We start from the raw sequence: 24,908 nt of genomic DNA, 5'->3' as shown, positions 1-24,908 counted from the left end.
TGTCTCAATGCAAGCCACAAACAGTTTGCAGCAAGTGCCAACATACTGGCTGCAAAAATAGTCTGAGAAAAAAGGTGTAAAGCTAGGACCCCTAATTAACAGGAGCTGAATAAGGTAAATTCAGTTTTCATTACATAGGCTTCTGAAAGTATAATTGGCTTGAGGATCATATTCATTCCCTATCTAATTTCCCTGTCCCCGGCAAAAACCTGACTATAACATCTGACGAGACTCAAGTGACAGGACAAATCAGATGTAGCAAGTGTTTTCCATTTACTCTTGATGGATTCAACTTCTGCCTGCAGGTTCAATTGACCCATGAATCAAGGCATTTTATATATAAAAAAAGAAAATAAGTGTCTTTGTTAAGGAAAAGATATGCATATCCAGGATGATGATCATCTTTCCATCAGCCACATTGCACACAGCATGCTGGCTGAGCAAGTCTGAACAATGCTTAAAGCTAGCGTTCACTAAAAATGCAATAAATGATTGAAAATGAAACAGATAAGAGCTCTAACCATTAAAACAACCAAGTCACACAAGGTCAGAACAAGAGCAATGAAATTAGAGGAAGCTTATTAACAGAATGAGGCGAAAGGAATGACTACACATCTTGGAAAAATGAAGTTTGCAAAGAAACTACAATAAACCACTCATCCCTGCTGTAACTCTACATCTCAATGCACTCAGCCTGACAATTCAAAGTATCCTTTGGCTTTCATAGCTGGTGTGTCGCCAAGTCCTTCCCTACACCATGCACCCGCGCCAAACAAAACCAAACCAAGATCAATAGAAATTTCCAAAATCACGTGGGATCAGGACAGTAGGTATGGAAGACCACTCCTGCTCACAAAAGATTTGAGAACTAGAATGCATGGTATGTTGCAAAAAAAAACCAAACACTGCAAATGTGAGGGGATGAAAAAGATTCTTAGTGAATATTTATGGAATGCACTGCTTGGAAATGTCAAAGGCAGATCCAGCTGAGGAATTCAAGAAAGAACTAGATGATTATTTAAACGGAAACACAGTGTGCAGGTTTACAGGGAAAAAGGCACAACATCGGCACCATGTCATACGCTCAGGGAGCCAGTGCAGACATTGTTATAGTGAAGAAAGAGGCCGTTTGGCCAATTACCCAGTTTGATGATTATATCCTTTTCAGAGTTGTAGTCTGCTCTATCAAATCCTTGTAAATGTAAAGCCCCTGGATCAGATCTTTCAGTCATGGGAATACAAATCAAGAGCATACAACCTGTCTCCAGATGAACTATTTTAGCTCCAGTTTCATTCTGGCTAATGTGCACAGTACCCCTTACAAAAGGGCCAATGAATCCTTTCAGAATTTGTGCCCAAAACTGTAATTAGCATTGGAAATAGTCTGTCCACAGCACTGAACAAATGCAGCACAACCTTCTCCCCACTATGATATATGACTGTCTAAGATAAGGCCAACTTCCCATTATGCCTTGTTTCAACTCTGGAGTGCTCCTTCAATTCAGAAAATATCAAAACAGGATTAGTCACTACGGCATTGCAAAGTTTGAAGGAAAGCAGCACACGAATGTCAAATGGACTGATTTGTTCAGAGTGTCAGACAGTCATTCAGAGATGTACAGCATGGAAACAGATGCTTCGGTCCAACTCGCCCACGCTGACCAGATATCCCAACTTGATAGAGTCCCATTTGCTAGCACTTGGCCCATATCCCTCCAAACCCTTCCTACGCATATACCCATCCAGATGACTTTTTTTTTGAAGAGTGTTGCATTGTACCAGTCTCCACCACTTCCTCTGGCAGCTCATTCCCTAAACGTACCGCCCTCTGCATGAGAGAATTGCCCCTTGTCTCTTTTATACCTTTCCCTTCTCACCCTAAACCAATGCCCTTGGTCTGGACTCTTCTCTGGGCTGTGGGCGGGAAGACTTGTCTATTTATCCTATCAATGTTCCTCATGGTTTTTATTAATCTGTGGTTACCTCTCAGCCTCAGACGTTCCAGGGAAAACAGCCCTAGCCCCGTCAGCCTCATAGCTCAAATCCTCCAACCCTGGCAACGTCCTTATAAATCTTTTCTGAACCTTTTCAAACTTCACAACATAGAACATAGAACAATACAGCACAGAATGGGCCCTTCGGCCCACGATGTTGTGCTGAACATTTGTCCTAGCTTAAGCACCCATCCATGTACCTATCCAATTGCCACTTAAAGGTCAATGATTCTGACACTGCCACTCCCACAGGCAGAGCATTCCATGCCCCTACCACTCTCTGGGTAAAGAACCTACCCCTGACATCCCCCCCCATACCTTCCACACTTCACCTTAAATTTATGTCCCCTTGTAACACTGTTGTACCTGGGGAAAAAGTCTGACTGTCTACTCTATCTATTCCCCTGATCATCTTATAAACCTCTATCAAGTCACCCCTCATCCTTCGCCGTTCCAATGAGAAAAGGCCTAGCACTCTCAACCTATCCTCGTACGACCTATTCTCCATTCCAGGCAACATCTTGGTAAATCTCCTCTGCACCCTCTCCAAAGCTTCCACATCTTTCCTAAAGTGAGGTGACCAGAACTGCACACAGTACTCCAAAATGTGGCCTAACCAAGGGCCTGTACAGCTGCAACATCACCTCACGACTCTTGAATTCAATCCCTCTGCTAATGAACGCTAATACACCATAGGCCTTCTTACAAGCTCTATCCACCTGAGTGGCAACTTCCAAAGATCTATGAACAGAGATCCCTCTGCTCTTCCACCTTACTAAGAACCCTACCGTTAACCCTGTATTCCACATTATTTGTCCTTCCAAAATGGACAACCTCACACTTGACAGGGTTGAACTCCATCTGCCACTCCTCAGCCCAGCTCTGCATCATATCCAACTTCTTTTGCAGCCGACAACAGCCCTCCTCACTATCCACAACTCCACCAATCTTCGTATCGTCTGCAAATTTACTGACCCACCCTTCGACTCCCTCATCTAAGTCATTAATAAAAATTACAAACAGCAGAGGACCCAGAACTGATCCCTGCGGAACTCCACTTGTAACCGGGCTCCAGGCTGAATATTTATCATCTACCACCACTCTCTGCCTTCGACCGGTTAGCCAGTTTTCTATCCAACTGGCCAAGTTTCCCTCTATCCCATGCCTCCTGACTTTCCGCATAAGCCTACCATGGGGAACCTTATCAAATGCCTTACTCAAATCCATGTACACTACATCCACTGCTCTACCCTCATCCACATGCTTGGTCACTTCCTCAAAAGGAATTCAATAAGACTTGTAAGGCAAGACCTACCCTTCACAAATCTGTGCTGGCTGTCCCTAATCAAGCAGTGTCTTTCCAGATACTCATAAATCCTATCCCTCAGTACCCTTTCCATTACTTTGCCTACCACCGAAGTTAGACTAACTGGCCTTTAATTCCCAGGGTTATCCATATTCCCTTTTTTGAACAGGGGTACAATATTCGCCACTCTCCAGTCCCCTGGTACCACCCCCGTTGACGGTGAAGACAAAAAGATCATTGCCAACGGCTCTGCAATTTCCTCTCTTGCTTCCCACATAATCCTAGGGTATATCCAGTCAGGCCCAGGGGACTTGTCTATCCTCCAGTTGTTCAAAATGCCCAACACATCTTCCTTCCTAACAAGGATCTCTTCTAGCTTACCAGTCAGTCCGTTTCACACTCTCCTCTTCAACAATACGGTCCCTCTCGTTTGTAAATACTGAAGAAAAGTACTCATTCAAGACCTCTCCCATCTCTTCCAACTCAATACACCATCTCCCACTACTGTCCATGATCGAACCTACCCTCGTTCTCGTCATTCTCATGTTTCTCACATACGCATAAAATGCCTTGGGGTTATCCTTGATCCTATCTGCCAAAAATTTTTCATGCCCTCTCTTAGCTCTCCTAATCCCTTTCTTCAGCTCCCTCCTGGCTATCCTGTATCCCTCCAACGCTCTGCCTGAACCTTGTTTCCTCAACCTTATGTAAGCTGCCTCCTTCCTCTTTACAAGACATTCAACCTCCCTCGTCAACCAAGGTTCCCTCACACGACCATCTCTTTCCTGCCTGACAGGTACATACATATCAAGGACACGTCGTATCTGTTCCTTGAAAAAGTTCCACATTTCCACGACATCCTTCCCTGACAGCCTATGCTCCCAACTTATGCTCCTCAGATCCTGTCTTACAGGATCGTATTTACCCTTCCCCCAATTGTAAAACCTACCCTGTTGCACACACCTCTCCCTCTCCATAACCAAGGTGAAAGTCACAGAATTGTGGTCACCATCACCAAAATGTTCACCCACTAACAAGCCCATCACTTGTCCCGGTTCGTTACCAAGTACCAAATCCAATATGGCCTCCCCTCTGATCGGACAATCTACATACTGAGTTAGAAAAGCTTCCTGGACACACTGCACAAACACCGCCCCATCCAATCTACTTGATCTAAAGAGCTTCCAATCAATCTTTGGGAAGTTGAAATCGCCCATGACTATTACCCTGTGGCTTCTGCACCTTTCCAAAATCTGTTTCCCAATCTATTTCTCCACATCTCTGTTGCTTGGGGGGGGGGGGGGGGGGGGGGAGGGCTATAGTAAACACCCAACAAGGTGACTGCTCCTTTCCTATTTCTGACTTCAGCCCATACTACCTCCAAAGGGAAATCCCCCTCGAACTGCCTTTCTGCAGCCATTATACCATTTCTAATTAGCAACGCCACCCTCCCCCCCTCTTTTTTAAAACCACCCTCCCTAATCTTGCTGAAACATTTGTAACCAGGAACCTCCAACAACCGTTCCTGTCCCTCTTCCACAGGGTCCCTCAAAGATCAGCATCGCAGCCTTTGTGTGGAACCACAGGAGATGGGGGAAGATACTAAGTGAGTATTTTGCATCAGTGTTTACTGTGGAGAAGGACATGGAAGATATAGAAAGTGGGGAAATAGATGGGCATTTTTCAAGATGTCACCATCTAACAGGAGGCGACCCTGAATGCCTTGAAGTGTGTAAGTGAATAAATCCCCAGGACCTGATCAGGTGTACCCAAGAGCTCTGGGAAACTAGGGAAGTGATTGTTGGGCCCTTGCTGAGATATTTGTATCATTAGTCACAGGAGGTGCTGGAAGACTGGAGGTTGGCTAACGTAGTGCCACTATTTAAGAAAGGTGGTAAGGAAAAGCCATAGACTGATGAGCCTGACGGCATTGATGACCAAGTTATTGGAGGGAATCCTGAGGGACAGAATTTACATGTATTTGGAAAGGCAAGGACTGATTAGGAATTGTCAACATGGTTGTGTGTGCAGAAAATCATGACTCAAACCCAATTGAGTTTTTTGAAGTAGCAACAAAGAGGATTGAGAGCAGTGGTGAACGGTGCAAAAATATCAGCTAGGGCTCCCACAATTTCTTCTATTGCATCTTGCAGGATTCATTGATATATCTGGTCAGGACCAGGAGATTTATCCACCTTCATAGATTCAACAGCTTTAAAATGGGAGATGGACTGTCCAAGAGATCACCAGTAACTGCCCAAGTCTTCATGTCTTTCTCCACAGTAAACACAGGAGAAATAGTCATTGAGGATTTGCCTATCTCCTGAGTTCCATGCATACCTCTTCCTCTTCATTTCCAACTGCCGTCAGGACATTAACCACCTCAACCAGTCTACGCCCTCCCCGACTCCAACCTCTCATCCTCAACGCGCAGCCCTCCAATCCCAACCTCACCATCAAGCCAGCGGATAAAGGGGGCGCAGTGGTAGTTTGGCGCACTGACCTCTACACCGCTGAAGCCAAACGCCAACTCGAGGACACCTCTTCCTACTGCCCTCTCGACCATGACCCCACCCCCCATCACCAAACCATCATCTCCCAGACCATACAGAACCTCCACCTCAGGAGATCTCCCACCCACAGCTTCCAACCTCATAGTCCGGGAACCCCGCACTGCCCGGTTCTACCTCCTTCCCAAGATCCACAAGCCTGACCACCCTGGCCGACCCATTGTCTCAGCATGCTCCTGCCCCACTGAACTCATCTCTACCTACCTCGACGCTGTCCTATCCCCCTAGTCCAGGAACTCCCCACATATGTTCGAGACACCACCCACGTCCTCCACCTCCAAGACTTCCATTTCCCTGGCCTCCAACGCCTCATCTTCACCATGGATATCCAATTCCTCTACACCTCCATGTGCCATCACCAGGGCCTCCAAGCCCTCCGTTTTTTCCTCTCCAGACGTCCCCAACAGTACCCTTCCACCGACACTCATTTGGCCAAACTGGTCCTCACCCTTAATTTCTCCTTTGAATCCTCCCACTTTCTCCAGACCAAAAGGGGTAACCAAGGGCACACGTATGGGCCCCAGCTATGCCTGTCTCTTTGTTGGCTATGTAGAGCAGTTGATCTTCCGTAATTACACCGGCACCACTCCCCACCTCTTCCTCCGCTACATTGATGACTGCATTGGCGCCACCTCGTGCTCCCACGAGGAGGTTGAACAATTCATCAACTTCACCAACACATTCCACCCTGACCTTAAATTTACCTGGAGGAGAAAAAAAAGTGAGGACTGCAGATGCTAGAGATCAGAGCTGTCCCTTGGCTGCTGCCTGACCTGCTGCGCTTTTCCAGCAACACATTTTCAGCTTAAATTTACCTGGACCATCTTGGACACCTCCTCCCCTTCCTGGACCTCTCCATCTCCATTAATGACAACCGACTTGACACTGACATTTTTTTAAAAACCCACTGACTCCCACAGCTACCTGGATTACACCTCTTCCCACCCTACCTCTTCCAAAAATGCCATCCCGTATTCCCAATTCCTCTGCCTCCGCCGGATCTGCTTCTAGGAGGACCACAGAACACACCAGATGGCCTCCTTTAGGGACCGCAATTTCCCTTCCCACGTGGTTAAAGATGCCTCCAATGCATATCGTCCACATCCCGCACCTCCGCCCTCAGACCCCACCCCTCCAACCGTAACAAGGACAGAACACCCCGATGCTCACCTTCCACCCTTCGCATAAACCAAATCATCCGCTGACATTTCCGCCACCTCCAAACAGACCCCACCACCAGGAATATATTTCCCTCCCCACCTCTTTCTGCCTTCTGCAAAGACCATTCCCTCCATGACTACCTGGTCAGGTCCACACCCCCCTAGAACCCACCCGCCCTCCCATCCTTGCACTTTCCCCTGCCACCACAGGAACTGTAAAACCTGCGCCCACAGCTCCTCCCTCACCTCTATCCAAGGCCCTAAAGGAGCCTTCCACATCCATCAAAGTTTTACCTGCAGATCCACTACTATCATTTATTGTATCCGTTGCACCCGATGTGGTCTCCTCTACATTGGGGAGACTGGGCGCCTCCTAGCAGAGCGCTTTAGGGAACATCTCCGGGACACCCACACCAATCAACCACACCGCCCCATGGCCCAACATTTCAACTCCCCCTCCCACTCTGCCGAGGACATGAAGGTCCTGGGCCTCCTTCACCGCCGCTCCCTCACCACCAGATGCCTGGAGGAAGAACGCCTCATCTTCTGCCTCGGAACACTTCAACCCCAGGGCATCAATGTGGACTTCAACAGCTTCCTCATTTCCCCTTCCCCCACCTCACCCTAGTTCTAAACTTCCAGCTCAGCACTGTCCCCATGACTTGTCTGGACTTGTCCTACCTGCCTATCTTCTTTTCCACCTATCCACTCCACCCTCTCCTCCCTGACCTATCACCTTCATCCCCTCCCCCACTCACCCATTGTACTCTATGCTACTTTCTCCCCACCCTCCTCTAGCTTATCCCTCCATGCTTCAGGCTCACTGCCTTTATTCCTGATAAAGGGCTTTTGCCAGAAACGTCGATGTCGAAGCTCCTTGGATGCTGCCTGAACTGCTGTGTTCTTCTAGCACCACTAATCCAGAATCAGGTTTCCAGCATCTGCAGTCATTGTTTTTACCCCTTCCATACATACATGTCCACTTTGGTCTTGGAGGGGTCCCATTCTCTCTGTAGTTATTCTTTTCCCTTTTAATATACTGAAAGAATCTCTTCAGATTCCCTCCCAATATTCTCAGGTATCTTGCACCCCCTTTTCACCCTCCTGATTGCTTTCTTCAGTAAACTCCTGTATCCCTAATATATCTCCAGGGATTCCCTTGATCCCAGCTGTCTGTACCTGAGCCACGCCTTTTTCTCTGGTCAAAGCTTCGATATCTCGTCATCCAGGGTTCCCTATTCCTGCCAACCTTGCCCTTCATCCTCATAGGATGATACAGACCTTCAAACTCGAGCCATCTCACTTTTAAAGGCCTCCCATTTTGCAGAGGTCCTTTGCCTGAAAGCAAACTATTCTAAATCAACCCCTGAAAGCTCCTGTCTAATTCCATCAAAATTAGCCTTGACCCAATTTAGAACTTGAACCTGTGGACCAGTTGTTTTGACCCTCTCCATAATTATTGTAAAATTATTAGAACAATGGTCACCAGCGCTCCCCCACTGTCACATCCTCCTGTTCTCTTACCTCACTAGTTTGTGGCACTGAAAGTAATCCGAAGATTACCACCAATTACATCCTAGTTTTTATTTTTTTCTCCTAGCTCTCTAAAATCACTCTGCAGAACCTCATCCAGATTTCTACTTATGTCATTTGTGCCAACATGCACAATGATGTCTGGCTACTCACCCTGCCCCTAGAGAACATTCTGCAGCCACGCAGCTCTCCTGGACTCTGGCACCCAGAAGGCAACATATCATCCTGGGTCCCTGTTTGCAGCCACAGAATCTTTCCTGCCCCAGTCACTATCAAATCTCTAAATCGCCAAAGGTCCTGTTTACCTTTACCTTTTCTTGCAGTGTCCCAGAGCCAGTCGTAGCACCACTGACCTGGCCACTGCTGCTTTCCCCTAAATGGCCACCCCTTGCCTCCTCTTTTCTCTCTTCCTTTCTCCCCCCCCCCCCCCCCCCCCCCCCCTCAAAACAGTATCCAAAATGGTAAACGGGAGGAACCTAAATCACCTGAATGACAATTATCCAAACAAGATCTCAAGGTCCTAATTCTTAGCTAAAACTGTTTGGATAATTGAATGACCAATAACAAAATAATCCCCAGCCCATGGCGTTTGGAAATAGGAGGTTCCTCTAATTGTTTTCAAGGGGAATGCAGGCACTCTTTACCTACACCCTTTTTTTGGATGGGATTTGGAAGGAAAGGTAATTTAAATAATTTGCACATCTCTTCTGATGAAATTTAATTGGTAGTTTATTAACAACGCAACTACATATTGACATTAGCAATTGTTGTCAAAAGAGGGGCAAAGAGAAAGATGGCACGAAGTTAACAAATCAAAACTCAAAAGTCAAATTTGAAGGGGTACACGTCAGGGTACACGTCAGGGTACACGTCTTCAGGTGGAGCTGAGCATGAACCTGAATGAAGAAGGAGTACTTTTTCTTCTTTTAGCGTGAAAGAAAAAAAAAGGAGCGGTCATCTAAGGTGACCGGGCAACGTACAGTTGGCAAGTTTCTGAAGCGTGTAAATTCCTGAGCACATCCAGGACTTTCATTTCTCCAAGTCAGTCCCAAACAATCCATATGTGTTCCCCCAAGAACAGCCCTGAACTGTTATCCTCCTCTGCTGGGAGCTGCACTGAAATAGCTGTTAAAATGGAACTCCTTCAATCTCCTCCTCCCTTCACCCTGCCCAAAGAAATCAGATTAGAGAGAGTTTTCATGCATTAAGGATTTGATTAATTCTAAAGGTCCTTCACTTACTTTTGAAAGTAGTGCTCAACATTTGGTCATTAAACCCCACCTAATTTAAAAATCACAACAACATGCACTTGTGTGTAAATTCACTAACACCTACCTGGAGACCGTTTGCTTCCTTGTTCTGTAATTTTATAGTGACATTACTGGAGGCATAACAACCTAATTGAGGGGTAATGGATTCCCTAAGTGTTCCATTAACAGTGAAAATAGCTGCAACTTACCAATATTAACAGAATCCTCCCAATCTTCCAGAATTTCTGTCACTATGAGAACATACACATAGGTTCTGTGTTTTCGGTCACGATTCTATTACAAAGAAAAAAAGAACAAAAAAAGTGTTCAAAATAAAAGAGGAACAAAAGCAAAAATCTACCAATGAGGAGGATAATTGGCAGAGAATATCCAAGAGCTGTCCCTCCATCTACGTTCACTTCAGGAATCTGAAATCAGAAGGTACTTTCCACAATCCTATTACATTAGGAGAATGGACCTTGATTAGACCAATGCTTGGTTCTAAACAAAAATGTTAGGGAAAAGCACAAGGTTATTTAGTACAGAAAATCAGATGCTTCCTGGGTGAAAACTGGAGGCATGAGCAAACTTGCAGATTTAGATTAATTACATTACAGTGTGGAAACAGGCCCTGCGGCCCAACAAGTCCACACCGACCCGCCAAAGCACAACCCACCCATACCCCTACATTTATCCCTTACCTAACACTACGGGCAATTTAGCATGGCCAATTCACCCTAACCTGCACATCTTTGGACTGTGGGAGGAAACCAGAGCACCCAGAGGAAACCCACGCAGACACAGGGAGAACGTGCAAACTCCACACAGACAGTCGCCTGAGTCGGGAATTGAACCCAGGTCTCTGGCGCTGTGAGGCAGCAGTGCTAACCACTGTGCCACCGTGCCGCCCTTTAGAAGAGACCAAAGTATTGTAGATCAAGTAAAAATCTATAAACTTACAAATAATGATTGATCGTGAACACAAAATATCACAAAATCTGAATGGATGGTATTACACTGGAACAAGCAAACGTTTGTCTGCTGAGGATGACTGATAACAAGAGACAGATGTGATGCTGAAGTCAACAGAGCCAGAAATTGTGTGAACATGGGAGGAAAAGAAACTGCACTGTTACATTATGGGAAAGCAACAATGTCCAGAAACCTGGACAATACAAAGATGAGATAGAAATCTGAAGCCCACTCGGATGCCAAGATAATTGGGAGACATTTACACAGACCAGAAGACAAAAATAAAAGTGCTGGAAATTGCAGAGATAAAGAACTCTTCAAAAGTGACTCCAGAAACGATAGTAAGTATTAGCATTTTGACCAGGGCTGAAAAACTGCAGATTTGAGGGGACAAAGTGGAGGGTAGCAGAAGGAGGCATCAGCCTTTTCATGTAAGAGGATGGTGCAAAACAGGCCATAACAGACCTCCTGGTAGGAGCAGCTGCAAGTAGCTTAAGGATAACAGAGCATGGATCAAAATGTCAAAACAGGGACATACCCAAAAAAAAAGAAAGAGAGGAAAAACAGCAACCTAGGCATGGGAAGACACTGGTAATATCACTGGACTACTAATCAAGGCTTATTATTGGTGGACTTAAATTCAGTTAATAAATCTCAGTAATGGTGTCCCTGAAACCAGCAAATGTTACAAAAAAGTATATCTAAATTCACTGTCCTTCAGGGAAGTAAAATATGCCATCCTTATTCAGTCTAGTTTAGATGTTATCAAGACCCACAGTCATGTGGCTGATTCTGAAATACAGACAACAACACATGCTAATCTCACGGATGCTCACATCATGAAATAAATTTTTAAAAATGCAAGCAGTAGAAAAATATTTCTAAAGAAATACCGAGTAAAATGTATGGCCCGATCACAGAATTTCAAACTGAAGGAAAACAAAAGTGATAAATTGACATCGAATGTGGTGGATGAAGATTGTGAAATTGCAGAAAGCTTTAAGTGTCACCAAAGAAACTTGTAAAATTTAAATCCTTTGGCAAAGAGAGTGGCACAAGGATGGAGATGGCTAGAGGAGTGGCGCTAATGAAGGGAAATCTCTGACAGGCATCTGTAAACTAGTAACCCAGGGATAAATAAGTTAGGAAAAAAAACAAAAATACTTTCATAAAAAGGGAAGAACACTGAAGTTTACCAATATCAAAGAGGGCAGCACAGCAAATTGGTATGGACAACGCTGGTTAGGAGAATAGGCAAAAATGGATTAACACAGACATGGAAAATACATTTAAAGAAAGAAAAACAAAAATCTTTAATTGCTTAATGTAGTAGATACATGAAAAATGGTGAAGAATTGGATGGGTGGGGTGGGGAAGGGGTAAGGAAGAATGAAATTCGGACAATTGTTTGACAACGCTGTGCGAGAGGATTTGGTTCCTCAGTAAAAAGTGGGTGATAAAAGGGAGTTTCCTGGAGAATGTATATTTCACATTCATAGGAATGAGGCACCAGAGTCAGAATTTCTTGCTGTCAAACTGAACTTGAGCGATTTGATAATATGGAGGAGATTTTAAAGGCACAAGATCATGTTCTCATAAGCAGACACATGGAAGTAAAGTTATGGGGGGGGGGGATTTTCTTTCACATTTTGTGAAGTGTAATAAAATGTGGGACGCTGTGTCACATACCGCGATAAATACGGAGATTGAAAGTTCAATAAAACTCACCTCAAATATTCCTAGTAATCTTCCCAATTTTCCTTTCACACCAGCCTGCAAACAAAATGTTTAAAAAAGTTGAATTGACAGCATAGGTTCTCCAGAAAGACATTTCAGATGGTCAGTTTTAACTGGTTGCACAGTGATAGCAAAGTTGCCAGTTTAGAAAACTTGTGCATCCGCAGGGGAACAATTCTGGCTCCACCATCAGCTCAACTAGTGTAGCCACATTCAGTTGCTGGCTTAGTGCTGAATTGACTTTAGGTCAATATGCTTGAAACTGGTCTTGGTATGGAGTTATAATAGGAAAACAAGGAGGAGTTTTAAAATGATGTGCACACTGCAAATGTGCATGGCATTGGAAAAAAGGACAATGAGAATGCTTGTCACCACCTATTTCAGTCAATTAGAACAGCAGCAACCAAGCCTGGAGGGCATTACTGGGTATCATGGGATCGCACTGTTAAACAGCCTACAAATCAAAAAGGCTCATTTCCACATTAAAAAAACCATGCTATACTTTCATTACTGTGCCAATATTAAATTTAGCTGTAGTAGCTTTGACCCCAACCATTGGTCAGCTGTCAGTAAAGTAGCACTTGCTTTTTTCATCCCACAGCAAAGTGTAGGTACTGCATCTTCAATAACTCATTCCATCCTCCCTTCACAAAAATGAGCAGAGCCTCTTATCAAACACTGAATGACTTCAATAATTGCCTAACTTGCAGAAACCAACAGTAGACTCAGTTACATTGTTTCTCATTGATTTGTGCATGCAAACTGGTCAGAAAGACTTAAGATTGAAATTGTTTAAGCCAACCTTGCTTGGATGGAACCACAGCACAAATGGTCCTGCGAAGTATCAGGACAATTCTACATGTGAAACACATCAGGGCTTCTCAAATGGTGAGGCACAGCCTCCTGGTGGGAGTCAAAAGAGATGAGATTTGGAGGTCAAAAAAGCTCAGGAGGCAGCAATAGCTACTATGGAGCCCCAACCAAATGTTTACTGAAGTAAAGTTATTTTAAACTCAATAGTGGTCTTTCTCCACTGCACCTCGTTGTCAGCTGCCTCCAGCTTTAGTGCATCCTTCAGCACATAACACTGGGCCTTGGAATGTGCCAGTCTGTACTCAGTTGACGTCAACTCTTGTTCTGGAAGACCAAAAAGCTTCAGACAGACCAAAGAGAGGTGTCTTTCACCCAGTTGATTGTCCTCCAGGCAAAGTTGATGTTTGTCTCTGTGCGCATCCAGTGAACAGACCGTACAACATAGTCTTGCATCATGGAGATGCTCGGGACGAACATTGACAAAAACCACTGCACCTTTCTCCTGACTTCCTATACAAAAGGCACATTCCAGAAGAAGATCTGTCCTGACAGTGAAGGGGATAAAGGATCAGTCAGCTCAGCCAATGACAAAAACAGAGGCTCTTTTTAAAATAAAACCCCCTTTTTCTCTCCTTCCTCAACTCCTCTTCCCCCAACTCTTAATCCATAGATCTTGTTGTTGTGTCATGGCAATTTCCAAGAATTAGTAGAAAAAAGTTTAAACAGCACTGCTCTACATAATCCAAGCAGTTTTTTATCCCCCCAAAGCGTAGTGCCAATTTCATATATCTCCTTAGAGAGCTAAAGTTTTAAGCAAGACCATCACCAAACTGTTGTGCTCAGATTCCCCCAAATCACAAGAATAAAAAAAAACACAATTAGAACTAATGCAGAAGAGGAGCAGGTGCTTCGCGTAATCAGTTTTTGGGCATTATACTGAGAAATAACACAATCTGCTGAAATTAGGAAAGGGCTGAATATTGAGTTTTACAATAATTTGGAGTCAAACCTTTATTTCTGTAATTTCAGAAAACTAATCTGGCTGTTGTACAGTTTAAAAGGTTTAATGACCACAATCAGTCTGAAATGCAGCCTAGTTGTGGGAAGAGGCTTAGACTTTGCTACTTGGGGCAGTTTTAAAGTTACAGTGCATCAAAAACCTTCCCACCCTGCCTCACGTATAAAGTACTTTGCTGGATGGAATCAAGAGAGACTGACTCAAAAATGGGTGGTGACCATGTTTACATTGCCATCACCACCCTTTTGTTGAAACTACCCTGCACAGTAAACAAATTACTTGTTGAACTGGATTCCTGGTTTAAAAGAGTCAATCTACTTTACTTCCAATGAAAAGATTGTAGGAGCAAAAACAATAGATTCTGTTGTGTCCTTGTTATTAAAAAAAAACTTACAAGCAAAAACTCAGATTAGTTTATTTTCTACATTAAAAGAATTATCTTGCTCAAAAATATTATACTAGTCATAATCACTTCCCCCTCCCACCTCCCCACATCCTTCTGGTTCCTTCTGCTTTACTGTCACTTCAGGGGATCTGAACATTGATCCTTATGGAGGGAGCTACAGCCCAGCTGGGTTTCCACAGCTCAACTTTAAAGTGGTTTAGAATTTATAACTTTAAAGTACAGCAATGCTAGTATCAGCACGTTAGTCGAGCATAGTGGTTCTACCAATTTAAAAGCCGATAGATGTCTCCATGCTGCATTACCGAGTACACGGAGGTTACCTGGACCATCACATGGAATCTGCAAAGACAGCCCTTCAGCCTTGACTGTTCTGCACTACTGGACAATATCAGCATTGTTCAAAGACTTACAACATAGCAAGATGCCTTTTCTTCAACATACCATGGCTTCTCCAAACCAGATTATATTCATTTCCAGTCACCCTGTACTAAACTTTAATTTTGCTCTCAAAACCAGAGTTTCACCTCCCTCACACCCAATTCCAATTTACAAGTGTCTCATGTTTTGTCTCCATTCTTCTCCAGAAGCTCAGGAATTAGGGCGGGATGGTGTGGAAGAGGAGATTTTACATCCAACATCCTCCATTTATAAAAAACATACTTCTTGGCAACTTCTAGTAGCTTGCCTTCTTTTAGTGGTCAGACCTGCACTGATGACAACACCCTCTAGATAAGATGCTACAATGGAAATCATTTGACCCCTTGAGATGGCCTTTCATGAGCAGTCAGGTTCTGAAGGAAAGGCCACTGGACCAGAAACATTAACTCTGCTTTCTCTCCACTTCTGCCAGATCTGCTGAGTTTTTCCAGCAATTTCATTTTGTTTGATTTCCAGAATATGCAGTTCTTTTTGTTACAGCAGAATGTGGAGCATTGGGTGGGATCCTCTTCAGACCATTGGTGTAGACTTGATGGGCCAAATGGCCACTAACTGCATTGTGGGGATTCTAGGATTTTATTCTTTGATTCTATTAGTCATTGTTATACTGACTAGTCACCCCACACAAGATTTTTTTTTTGTTTTGCTTTTTCAAAAAAAAAAAGCAGAGTTCACTGGATGTGGGCAAGCTCATTCCCAAGTGCCTTTAAAGAGGACATTGAGCTACCTTCTTGAACCACTACAGTTCATCTTAAAGTTGAGACAAATCACTCAGTGCCACTGGAGGAGTTCCAGGATTTTGGAAGGAACTGTTACAACACTGGGTAAACCCTTCTGCTATTATTAAATCAGACAGAAAAGCTCACCTCAATCTGTTGTTAGAAGTAGGAGTGACAAAGAACTACCCAAATCCCATATTTAAAAAAAAATTCTTTAACTCCAAGACAATAGAACATTAAAAGCTACCTACAATGTAAGCCTCTTTTATCTGATCGATTTATCTACCTCCCACTCTACAACAATATACTGATTGGTAAGTCTTGAGGGTGAAATAATAAAAAAAACAAACTTCAAATCCAGCCAGCTGTCTATCTATCCTTCGTATCTTCCTGTCTTCTGCTTCACAGATTTCACATGAACAGGTACCCTTTACAGAGTGTCTCAGCAGGCAGTCTGTTAGTGCTCTTTACTTCCCTGGCTAACTGTTCAAAATGCCTGCTTTATATACCCCCAAAATGTTGGATCGTCTCATTGGTTTGAGGTAGTCAAACCAGTAAAATTCAAATTTGATTGGATTTTTAGTATCTTGGGCCATAATTTAAGACGACTACAACAATTCGAATTGTTGTAGGACATAGCAATGCGGCTCCAGCTATTTGTTTCACAACCAAATGTTACATTTTAACCTTTCAGCACACTGCCTGCAGTCAGTCACATGACAGGCTTGCCAACGTTTCAACTCAAAAAAGGTACAGAACCCACCTACAGCTTCATAACAATACTAAGAACAACTTTGGTGAATTTCCAGTGCTTCTTGTAGATGGTGCACACTGCTGCTATTGAGTATTGGTAGTGGAGGGGATTGATGTTTGTGGATATGGTTCCAATCAAGTGGGTTGCTTTGCCCTGGATGATATTAAGCTGGGTGGCAGGATGAAATGTGATGAGGATGTTAGGAGATTACAGGGTGACCTGGACAAGTTAGGTGAGTGGTCAGATGCAGTTTAATATGGATAAATGTATAGATATCCACTTTGGTGGCAAGAACAGGAAGGCAGATTACTACCTAAATGGAATCAATTTAGGTAAAAGGGCAGTACAAAGAGATCTGGGTGTTCTTGTACACCAGTCAGTCAATGAAGGCAAGCTTGCAGGCAGTGAAGAAAGCTAATAGCATGCTGGCCTTCATAACAAGAGGGATTGAGTATAGAAGCAAAGAGGTTCTTCTGCAGCTGCCCTGGTGAGACCACACCTGAAATATCGTGTGTGGTTCTGGTCTCCAAATTGTAGGAAAGACATTCTGGCTATTGAGAGAGTGCAGCGTAGGTTCAGGAGGTCAATTCCTGGAATGGCGGGACTATTTATGTTGAAAAATTGGAGTGACTGGGCTTGTATACCCTTGAGTTTAGAAGACAGAGGGGATCTGATTGAGATGTACAAGATTATTAAAGGATTGGACACTCTGGAGGCAGGAAACATGTTTCTGCTGATAGGCGAGTCCCGAACCAGAGGACACAGTTTAGAAATAAAAGGAGGCGGCCATTTAGGACAGATGAGGAGAAACTTCTTCACCCAGAGAGTGGTGGCTGTGTGGAATGCTCTGCCCCAGAGGGTAGTGGAGGCCCAGTCTCTGGATTCATTTAAGAAAGAGTTGAATAGAGCTCTCAAGGATAGTGGAATCAAGGGTTATGGAGATAAGGCAGGAACAGGATACTGATTTAAGGATGATCAGCCATGATCATATTGAATGGTGGTGCAGGCTCGAAGGGCAGAATGGCTTACTCCAGTACCTATTGTCTATTATCTTGAAAAGATAGTTGATGAGGATTAGAACAATCAAATTAACCCTTCAGAGTGAATGCCAGAAGGGCATTTGGTGAAAGGTTTATTTTACAACATGCTTTTCATGGCAGGGAAGAGGAGGGGCTCAAGACACTAACTGAAGCATACCAGCAGCAAGTTAAAAGCTGGTCATTCTGAACACTTCCGAAAGGCAAGCGCCAAAATACAGTGCTGGCCATAGGATCAAGCAAATAAGGTTTTGCATTTCGCTCAGCCACAGCAACTGTTGAATACTGGTTAAGTTAACACAACACAGAGCAAAGCAAATAAAAACAAGCTATACATCTCTTGTGGGCAGTTGATGTGTTCAGTTGTGAAGTTCTACATGAATCCATCACAGCCAATAAATCAGAGAGAATGGAACAGGGGATTAAAACTACAAAGATACATCATAAAATGGCTGACATATCACTGCTAATCTTGCCCCAAATTAAAGAGGAGACATCTGTGTAGTCCATTATAAATCAGAAGACAGGTTGCCTTAAAAGAATCTTAATTTAAAATAAGCACTAAAAAGAGGTGAAAACAAGTTGATGTACATTAATAATCAAGAAGTATGCATTGACCAGAACAAGTGGAAATACTAGAGGCAGAATCCTCTACAGCATCACAGACGTACCTCTTCATACACTTCCCTCACTGCTGCACTACCTGGCTCTTCATCAGGCTCCATTCCTCCACCTGGAACAATCCATTGGTCTGGATGTCGACTGCTACTGACTAGAAGCACCTGGAGGAGAGGCAAAAATTCTCAGTCAAAAGTTTAACACTCCGATTACACTTCACTGAACTGCATACAAGGAACTGCTATGCTAATCTTCAGTGGGCAAAGAAAACACATGTAAATTCAATGCTCAGCTTAAATAAATACACACTTGGCACCCAATTTCCACAAGATCTCATTTCCAAGTAACACAGTGTGCTAGGACATAATGTTTTAGCACATCCTAAACTTGCATGCAAGTTTCACTCAGCTTTCCAGTACTCAAAAGTTTAGATAAATAGTCTATTCCAGTTTCTAACTTCCTACACAAATTGATATTTTTTTTAACTATGTTAGCCAGTTACAGGGTTAGATGCAGAGGCTACTGCAGGTATTTTAACAGTAGAATTAGTTAATAGCATGCCAGGAGAGGAGAGGATAAAAGCCGACTGTTGAGAAGGCCCGTATGATTAGGTCAGAAGTCCAACAGATTTATTTGAAATCACCGCTTTCAGAGAGTGCTGCTTCTTCAGGAGGAGTGATTAGCACCTTGCTACATGGCTGTGACATGTACACAACTTACAGTTATTAGGATCAATCCAGTTTCTATCTTTTTTGTCTGTGATTCATTGTGGGTACATCCAGGTAGGACAAAACCACAAATACAGTGGTCCTCTCAACAGGAAGAGCTCTCCCGTTTGTTAGCAGCCAAACAAATCTCAGCTTTGTTGGCATGGCAGCACACAGAGCGAGCGAGTGAGCAAGTTTTGTCTCACCAGGTTTTGTCTCACCAAGGCCATGTACAATTGCAGCAAAAATACCCTGCTCCTGTACCCAAATCCCTGCAATATATGAAGGCTAACACACCATCTGCCTCCTTCACCACTTGTTGCACCTGCATACTTATTTTCATTGTCCTCTATACACCACTCACCCACGTCTTGTCTCAATCTGTTGCCATTCTGAGAATCTGCCATACTGCTTTTGCTTAGAGACAGACAAAAAAAAGACAACAGATGCAGGAATCCAAGGTAGACAAGCAGGAGGCAGGGCGAACACAGCAAGCCAGGCAGCATCCAGGTGGTGAAGTTGATGTTTCATTTTTACTACCAAAGTGGATATACTCTTATTCACAATTCTTCATTTGCCATTTCACCCAACTTTAACAAAGCATGTTGAAGCACTTCTGTATCCTCAGTTCACTATCCCAGCCAGCTTTATGGCTGATTTTAAAAAAAATCATTGGCCTGAAATATTAACTATTTCTCTCCACAAATACTGCCCAAGCAGATCAGCACCTGTAGGGCTTTTGTCCCCCACCTCTGTTCCTATTTTGACATGGTGAGTAAAGAGATTTGATATGGTGAGCAAGATTTGGTACTGCACTTTATGAAGCTAAATGACTAAGGGATGGTTTACCTTGTGCTAACAATTAGTTTATCCATCAAAACATGTACAAAGTCAACATCAAAGGCCAAATTACAATTACAAGCATAAATACTAAAAAAAGTGACATTATGGAATAGTGGTCAACCCTGACTGTGGGGAAAAGAGTGATCTGAAACAAAACAAAAATTTGATAAATTCAGCATCAATGGAGAGAAGGCCTCTAGATTTTTCTCTCAGATTTCCAGCATCTGCAGTTCTTTGTTTCAAGTCTTAAAAATAAAACTCAGTTCTAGGTCCCAAGTGACAGCAAACTGGATAACCAGAGATTCACAATCTACGGACTAGAAAAATCGGTCCCCTGATTAGATGAGGGGAACTGTGGTGGTCAGAGGAATCTGAAACATTTAGAAATTGGAAGGAATATTGATCTCATTGGGCTTTCAAATCTGTCTATTTATCTTAGAATGTTGCCAATTATAGATGGTTGAATTTTATCTTGCCACCACCCAAGGAGGAGATTTATCAAGACATTTTCTTGGCAGAAGGCAAATTGAACTTTTGGAATGGGGAGTCAGCGTGAAATACCAAAGTAAGGTACTTAAATATTTACTAAAACTTATGCCTTTGACTTATTCGATAGCCTATGTTTCACAAGAATGTTTCATAGCAATACAAGAGTAATTTGAACCCACAAATTTAGGCAAAGTTCACATCAATGTAGATAAATAACCAATTGGAATATCAATGCTTCACAGACCAGCCGTTTTGTATTATTCAGACTGATACAGCACAGAAGTCACTGAACCAATTCCACCCATGACATCTGTTTGGTTGAAGCAACATACATCTACCCACATCCTTTTCCTTATTGTCTCAAAATTATTCCCCAAGTATTTAATTCCTTTTTGAAGTGATACAGATTCTGCTTCCAATGGGCTTTAAGGCCACGCATTCCACTTCACCTTTCCCTGTATAGGAAAAGTATCTACATATCTTGTTCTTTTACCAAATGAACTTATCCCTGTCAGAGGTACCAATTCTGCAGCACTGGAAGCGGTTTCATTTTGCTTATTCAATGAAAATAGTTTCACCACTTTTTTCAATGTTTTTTTCGAACTTCCCTACTCCAAAAGGGAAACAGACCATCCCTCACCAGTCTCTCCACATCAGCCAGGTCAGCCACAGCTCAGTTATTCACACACTCGCCCTTAGCTACAAAAACCTGTGTTCAAGCTCCTCTCCAGTAGTCAGGCACAAAAATCAAGACAGAGGGAGCACAGCAAACTTGTCACATTTCCTACAAGAACATAATAGAAATGGAGACAGGTTATTCAACACATCCAACCTACTCAATGAGATCACAACTGATCTAATCATCTTCAGCTCCACTCTCTTCCTTACAAATAACCCTCTATTCCTTTTCTTTTTGAAAAATTCATCTCAGCGTTGACTTACCTAGACAGCCCTGTGAATTGAAGAAATTTCAGATTCATTCCCGTTCCAGGGAAAATCTGAGTCCTAATTCGGTGACCGCTCACTAAAGTCCTAGACTTTCACACAAAAAAAAAAGGGGAAACTGCTCTGCATCTATCCTATCAAACCCACTTAAATCTTGTATGCTTCAAGAAAATCACCCCATGTTCTTCAAAACGAAAGGACTAACTGCTTCACCCTAGGGACCAGCCAAATGGATCTAACAGCCTTCAATGCCAGTATCTCTTTAAAATGGACATCAAACTGTACACAATATGGAGTGCAGCCACACCACCCTGTATAGTTGTAACAAGATTTCCTTCGTTTTAAGCTCCAAACCATAGCAATTTTTAAAAAGGGCCAAAATTTCATTTGTCTTCGTTAGTTGCAGCACCTGCATGTTAACAATGTGTTGCATTCACACTTAGATTGGGGGCATTCTAGCGAAGTTTGCCAATGATACAAAGTTAGGTGGAGAGGCAGGTAGTACTGAGGAAGTGGGGAGGCTGCAGAAGGAAGGATCTAGACAGTTTGGGGGAGTGGTCCAGGAAATGGCTGATGGAATTCAATGTGAGCAAATGCGAGGTCTTGCACTTTGGAAAAAAGAATACAAGCATGGACTACTTTCTAAACAGTGAGAAAATTCATAAAGCCCAAGTACAGAGGGATCTGGGAGTGCTAGTTGAGGATTCTCTAAAGGTAAACATGCAGGTTGAGTCTGTGATTAAGAAAGCGAATGCAATGTTGTCAATTATCTCAAGAGGGTTGGAATATAAAAGCACTGTTGTGCTACTGAGACTTTATAAAGCTCTGGTTAGGCCCCATTTGGAGTACTGTGTCCAGTTTTGGTCCCCACACCTCAGGAGGGACATACTGGCACTGGAGCGAGTCCAGCAGAGATACACATGGATGATCCCTGGAATGGTAGGTCTAACATATGAGGAACAGCTGAGGATCCTGGGATTGTATTCATTGGAGTTTAGAAGATTAAGGGGAGATCTAATAGAAACTTACAAGATAATACATGGCTTGGAGAGGGTGGACGCTAGGAAATTGTTTCCATTAGGTGAGGAGACTAGGAACCGTGGACACAACCTTAGAATTAGAGGGGGTAAATTCAGAACAGAAATGCGGAGACATTTCTTCAGCCAGAGAGTGGTGGGCCTGTGGAATTCATTGCCACAGAGTGCAGTGGAGACCGGGACGTTAAATGTCTTCAAGGCAGAGATTGATAATTCCTTGTGACATCGAGAATTTAAGGGCTACAGGGAGAATGCGGGTAAGTGGAGTTGAAATGCCCATCAGCCATGATTGAATGGTGGAGTGGACTCAATGGGCCGAATGGCCTTACTTCCACTCCTATGTCTTATGGTCTTATCTCTATGTGCTACACCATTTTGAGTCTCAATACACAATTTGATTCTTCATACTTAAGTCCTCATACTTTCCCAAAGTAAACGCTACCTGCTAACTCATGTATATTCCCTTGCAGATTCCTTATGCCCTGCCACCTATTTTTGCGTCCACAAAATATGGAAATATTACACCTCTGAACGCTAAGGTCATTAGTAAAACAGAAAATAGGCACAGGAGAAGGCCATTCAGCCCTTCCAGTCTGCAACATGTTCAATATGATGTGGATGATGATCATGCAATCTCAATAGAGAAAAAAAAAGAAGTGTTAATAATTCTTGCCCTAGAACATATCCTGGAGGCCACTGGATATAGCAGCAGAATTAGGCCATTTGGCCTATCAAGTCTGCTCCACCATTTGATCATGACTGATAGGTTTCTCAACCCCAACCTCTTCTTTTCTCCCCATAACTCCTGTTGATCATCTTAGTAAATCAAGAACCTACTTATCTTAAATACATTAAATAATTTCGCCTCCATAACCTTCTGCAGCAATGCGTTCCACAGATTCACTACCCTTTGGCTGAAGAAATTCCTCAGTTCTAAAAGGTTAGTCCTTCACTGGGGGCAGTGCCCTTGGGTACTGGGCTCTCCTATTATTAGTGGGAGCATTTCTCCACATCCACTCTATCCAAACCTCTATTCTGTCCATATCAGCAAGTACCCCTTTCGCCTTTCTAAACTCCAGAGGACAACAAAGAGTCCTCAACTGCTCTACATATGACAAGTCCCTCATTCCCAGGATCACTGAACTTTTAAATGGACAGCCATTAATCCTGGCTGTCTTATGTTAATTAATCAACCACCCATGTAATACATGGCAGGATCACCCCTCAATCCTGTGCATAATTACCTTCTGGAAATCTAAAACACTCGCTTACCATGTCCCTTTCATCAAATGCTTGTTGTTATGGCCTGAAATGAACTAACAAATTTGTCAAATATCATTCCACTTGAACAACCATGGTGACGGATTAAAATCAACCTGTTGAGGCATCTGATGACATTGCTGGCATAGGTGAGACTTCAACCTGGGGAGTCAAGCTCAAAGCAAGGACACTGTCACAAGAACCCTACTACTGAGAGTGTTTAGCTTTAAGTGCTCCATTTCTTCCTTAACATTCCAGGATTTTTCCAACAGACATTAGGCTAATTAGGCTATAGTTTACTGCTTTCCAAAATATAGAAGTCACATTACCAGTCTTCCAATCTGATGGAACCATTCTGAAATCCCGAGAGGTCTGGAATATTATTACAGTAGTGCTGAAAAACCAGTATAACAACAATACAAGCTTTTCACTTAACTCCCCCATTTCTAGTATCACGGTCTGGATCCTCTGACTTAGTTCATAATACCTCATTCTTATTCCCAAAACATAAGACTTCACTACGCTGCATTAAAAATTTAATCCATCCACATCTCCACTCATTTCAGCCGTCTATGTAGTTGGAAAATCTTAAGTCTCTTCACTGTTTTGTACACTCCCAATTTTTTTTCTTTAAAAAGTAGCAAACTTTGAAATCGTACATTTTAATAAATGGAATATGGGTATGCAATGAGAGAGTGTTCAAATTCTGAATCCCAGGCATCATTGTGTACAACCTTCAGTCTGGTAAAACAAGCTTATCCCATGACATATTCAAAAAAGGTGCTAGATAATTATGTGCATATGCAGGCGCAAATACTACACTTCAAAAATTAGGAGTAGGCCATTCCATCCTATGAAGTTGATCCATAGTAACATAACTGATCTCTCTCAATGCCTTCTTGCATTTTCCCCATAAGTCTAAAAATTTGTTTCCTGAATATATTCAATGCTTGACCTCCATTAACCTTCTGTTGGAGAGAATCCCATGGTTAACTAGCTCAGTCTTAAAATGATCCACTCCACATCCTGAGACTACATCTGAGTCTAGACTCTCCAACCAGGGAAGACAGACATTTTCCCTGCATCTATCCAACCCTGTTTGAACTTTATACATTTCAATTAGATCTTTTATCCTTCCAAATACTAGTGAATACTGGCCCAGGCAAAATAATCTCTCCTCATAGGAGAGTGCTGCCACCCCTGGTATAAACCAAGTGAACTTCTACTGCACTCCCTCTAGGGAAAGTATATCCTCTTAAAGGGAGACCAAAACTACAATCCTCGAACTCCATTACTTCAATT

General features: G+C 43.0%; 1 protein-coding gene across 1 annotated transcript in view; it reads right to left on the bottom strand.

Moving 5' to 3' along the window:
• The window catches only part of LOC140466756 (diphosphoinositol polyphosphate phosphohydrolase 3-beta-like), a 74,830-nt gene that overhangs the window by 4,307 nt on the left and 45,615 nt on the right, over positions 1-24,908 (bottom strand). Inside the window, exons 2-4 of the mRNA XM_072562346.1 lie at positions 18,379-18,489; positions 12,514-12,558; positions 10,023-10,107 (exon numbers count right to left, since the gene is read on the bottom strand). Of these exons, the coding sequence (XP_072418447.1) occupies positions 10,023-10,107; positions 12,514-12,558; positions 18,379-18,489 (241 nt within the window). The remainder of the gene's footprint in view (positions 1-10,022; positions 10,108-12,513; positions 12,559-18,378; positions 18,490-24,908) is intronic.

Source organism: Chiloscyllium punctatum, chromosome 44 (genome assembly GCF_047496795.1).
Source record: "Chiloscyllium punctatum isolate Juve2018m chromosome 44, sChiPun1.3, whole genome shotgun sequence".
In the NCBI taxonomy this organism is placed as follows: domain Eukaryota; kingdom Metazoa; phylum Chordata; class Chondrichthyes; order Orectolobiformes; family Hemiscylliidae; genus Chiloscyllium; species Chiloscyllium punctatum.
Note: the sequence above shows the minus strand (reverse complement) of the source record. Positions and strands in the feature narration are given on the sequence as shown.